This window comes from Limulus polyphemus, unplaced genomic scaffold, assembly GCF_000517525.1.
Source record: "Limulus polyphemus unplaced genomic scaffold, Limulus_polyphemus-2.1.2 Scaffold1734, whole genome shotgun sequence".
Classification (NCBI taxonomy): Eukaryota; Metazoa; Arthropoda; class Merostomata; order Xiphosura; family Limulidae; genus Limulus; species Limulus polyphemus.
Window position 1 is genome coordinate 99,820 of NW_013667344.1, and position 4,533 is coordinate 104,352.

At 32.7% G+C, this 4,533-nt stretch overlaps 1 protein-coding gene across 3 annotated transcripts in view; it reads right to left on the bottom strand.

Moving 5' to 3' along the window:
* Positions 1 to 4,533, bottom strand: part of LOC106464752 (glutamate receptor ionotropic, kainate 2-like) — a 143,479-nt gene that overhangs the window by 23,686 nt on the left and 115,260 nt on the right. For all 3 annotated transcript variants that reach the window (XM_022392550.1, XM_022392549.1, XM_022392548.1), the window contains one exon: positions 1,794 to 1,898. In XM_022392550.1, coding sequence (XP_022248258.1) covers positions 1,794 to 1,898 — 105 coding nt within the window. The remainder of the gene's footprint in view (positions 1 to 1,793; positions 1,899 to 4,533) is intronic.

Sequence of the window (4,533 nt, forward strand, 5' to 3'; positions counted from 1 at the left end):
CTTCCCTCTAGTCTTATACTGCTAAATTAGGGACGGCTAGCGCAGATAGCCCTCGTGTAGCTTGCGCGAAATTACAAACAAACATTTACTAAGTATACGCCAATATAGAGTATGAGAAAACTTGTTACGAAACTAATGATAAAACATTCCCTGACAAAGTAGAAGAAACTAGCAAAATATATGCAACTGTCGTATAATGATATGGGTAGAAACAAAAACATATATAAGTAAATGATTGAGAAATTACTCGAATATGAAGAGGAATCGGCCCTACTGTATATGATTAATTCAATATTCATATATATATATATATATACACTAGTAAAGTTGTCTAAGATTTAAGATATACTGATGTGATTTTCTATACTGATACAATAAATTTTATAATACATGCGTACTATATAATACATAAAATATAGAAGAGTACGTATATATATAATTTATGTTTGTTTACCTCTATTGTATTTATATATGGGAACTTTTCTTTCAGAAATATTAAAATTCACCGAAGTTTAAAAACCATATATACAGTGACAACTTCGAAAGAGGTAAGAGCTGTATAACTTAATACATTTATAATTGAATAATTTTTGTTGCAAAAACAGTTGGAGTGTTTTTAATTATCGTAGTAATTATTTTCAACTAGAGAAACGTAGAGTGTGCACAAACTTCCGCATCAGAATTTTTTTCTTTCTTTCATTTCTCATAGTCCTTGCACCCGTTAACTTGCTCTGCCATCGTTTCTAAAGCTGTTTCTTACGTCAAGGATGCAACCCACTTGACAGCCTCTTACCGTGAAAGGGCGAGTATGTTTGGTGTGACAGGGATTCGAACCCGCGACCCTCAGATTGCGAGTCCAGTGCCTTAACCACCAGGCCATGCCGGCGCATCAGAATTTGGTAGACATAAATTTATATTATTAAATTGGAGTTAAACTTTTAACAGAAAACTAACTTTTGTTCTTTTGTTGCATTTTACGCAAAGCTACTCGAGGGGCATCTGCGCTGACCATCCCTAATTTAGAAGTGCCAGACAAGAGTGAAGGCAGCTAAACAATAACACCCACCGCCAACTCTTGGACTACTCTTTACCAACGAATAGTGGGATTGATTGATACATTACTAGGTCCCCACGGTTGAAAGGGCGAGTCTGTTCGGCAATGGGTTTAGATCTCGCAATCCACAGGTTGTCAATCAAGCGCCCAAGCCTCCAGGCCATGCCAGGATAATGGGAAAGTAAAATCTTACTAAGTTCGCTTTAAAATCATTTAAAACTTTCATCAACTTAAGTATATTATCATTGTTTATGAAGAAGCGCTAGGAAATTTTATATTTTCGTTTGTTATTTAACTTCTTTAATGTTTAGACTCGAGAGACGTCTAGTGGTCAGTGTTTCGAGTTTCACCTGTGAGAGTGTTATAAGAATGACAGTCAAGTCAATTCCAATATTCAGTTTAAGATAAGTCGACCATTTATTATACTCTAGTCCACAGTTCAAAACCGGAGACGTCCATCCCCAAACGATAGTAACCTTAACTTGACCTTTTAGCCCATTCAAGTTTATAATAAATTTACTTAATTCTCATTGAAACAACAGTTATTTCAAACAGAAAAACTTGATTGTTTTGTAGCTTGTTTGATAAAGAAGATAATAGTTGATAACACATAGAAAATTACAATTTGCTATGTCTAGAAATAGGTGCTTAGTTTGTTCCCCATCTGAGCAAAAAGGAAATTTTGAAAAAAAACTACATTGAGAAAATAAGGAATGTATAAATATAAAACTTTTCCTACCTCTTGAAGTCCTTCATGGGTGAGGTCAACCAGTTTCAGATTAAATTCTGAACGAAATCCGTATCTATCGAACTTTATTTCTCCAGTCAACCCTCTAGCGGTAATCTAACAAAATGCACAGGTTACCAAGAAATGAAGAACAATCTAACAAGATTATAGAATTAGCTAACTATATCTATATAAACAAAAAACTTTAATATTTAAAGTCATGTAGGTATGATTTATGTATAGCAGTATCATTTTTATATTCTTGTCTGCATTATTTTTGGCACTGCCATCCCTACATCATTTTACATTTACAAAATGTTTTTCATCACTTCTTTTGTGACGTTTCCCCCCATGACTGAAAGTTAGTGCATTCTACGAATGTGTGCACTACAATTTAATATTATGTATATCGATTTTTTACTCCTTCACTTCATACATAATATAGGGGTTGGCTTCCTAAAGACACCGATTGTATAGTGTACAAAACATTGACTATTCTACTTGTTACAGTTATTTAACGTTCATCTATTATTGGCTGTAATTCCTGTTTTACCTTGTCCTTAAGCTTTTTAAAGGAACACCAGATGTTTGTAAAAGAAATAACTTCAAGGGGCTATGATAATATCGTTTACACAAGAATTATGATTTTTTAAAAATTACTACTAGTTATTACGCCCAAACGATGACATTGTGTACTGCCAAGAAACACAGAGTATATTTAGATTTAAACCGATGTTAGTGATAAAGTAGTTGTAAAGTTATCTCGACTGGAAAAAGAAGAAGAAAGATTAAAAACTTGGAGAGTTGGTCGCTTTCTGGTTTCGTATCTTAGCGATGGTTTCTTGCCTTGTTTCTCGGCTTGTTCGGTAGAAAAACAAATGAAAGTGAATGGCAATCATCTTTTAAAGTAAAACTCTCTATCATCGATGCTTATTAGCGTGAATATTTGTATTATGTCTATTAAGTACCTTGGCCATCCGTACGTATAGAGTCTATCGACTCTATTATAGACAATTTTACGTGGCAAAAGTAAATAAAATAAAAAACAAAAATTACAAGTAAAAGTAAGGAAATCTTGTTGTCGTAAAAACCACGTCATGTGCTACTAACTAAGAATTTCCTTTTTTTCTTCACTTTTCGACGACCTATTTTCATTGACAGTACAAAGACGTAAAAATCGTTAATGATAGCATTGAACCTTCTACCAGTGTCTAAAAAAATCATGGCTAATAATTTGTTTATGCTGTCATGCTCTGCAACTACTTAACAGGGAAATACATTTATAATTCTGACGTGGAAAACAAGTGATTCCATATTTTATTTACATTCGTATCACACGGGAAGGGATTTAGTTAATGGAAAGAGTTAAATATATTGTCTTTCTTTTCCTCCTATGCAGATCAAACAGGCTGAAATGAAAGGTAAAAATACGAAGCTCGAGGCTCTCCTCCATGCTTAAAGATAATTAAACTATATAATGAAAGAAAGAAAGTTGACGAGACACAATTAATACTAACTTCTGATTAGAGTAAACTACCTATTTAGAGCAAGAATAAAACCCGATAACGAATACAATTGACTAAATATTATTTTCTCCCGTTATTACTTAAATATATTAGAATGCATTGTTTTATCAGTTAGGTACTCTCGCTGTTAACATAGTCGTAAATTATTACTCACTATTTCTACCTTCTTTTCCAGGAAAGTGAACAGAACAGTAAAAAACAACGAAAAGGAAGTGGTAAGAAATTTTTTCACAAACTGATTCACTAACCTCATAAAATTATTCTTATAAAAACAGCTAACAGAAATGGTCTTACAAAAACAAAGAAACAAATGACAGTCATGCCAGCTGTGAAAACAGAAAATTCATTTTAACATTTTATCCATAATTAACGAAGAATATTTGATTACGTATGGAGTAAGAAACAGGTGTGAAAAGTGAGGAAATACTTTTTTCGGAGTGTTTGTATTTTAAGATATTCTTCTTTGACATAGGTCACGTGTATTTACATCTATACTACATCAAATACCTAAACATTTCTTTACCGTGAAAGATTGTATCTGAAAGATGAGGCAGCTCTTCGCTACTAAGTTTTCTTAGATAAAGAATGATTTTACTGCTTTGAGTCGTGTTGACTATAACATTTGTAATCCAAGACAGTTTAAAGTCAATCAAAATAGCTACGAATTTTGTTGTATTAGTATACTAATAATAGTTAAAGAAGTACTGTAAAGATGTAAATGCGTTTTAAGAATATTTTCGATGTTTAGTAAGCTTGCGATGAGGAAGAGTAGACCGAGGCTTTCGGGATTAAAGACGAACCTTCTCAAAGTTTCAAAAATTTACAATGTTATGTGCTTTCTATGATTTGCAACTGTTGTTACAACTCCTTATAAGTGAAATAATATATATACTACAATCTCGAATGGTTGCTATAATTGTTTAATGTGTGAAATACTATAAATGCTACGAGTTCTAATTGCCAAGTACACATTTCACCTGAGTCATGTTTATGTTACAACTGCTTGAGGTGAGAGACTGTATCTTTACTCCTAATGATAGCTACAAGTCTTATTTCACCAAAGTTATCTTTATGTTTCAACTGCTTGAGTTGTGAAACTGCATCTTTACAACTTCTAATGATTAATAAATAAACTTAGTATTTCGAAAATCTTTTAATTTCGAAGTATAAGTTCAAGAGAGGTCCAGTTCAATCTACACTTTGATCAACGAGTGTTATTGGGTTAT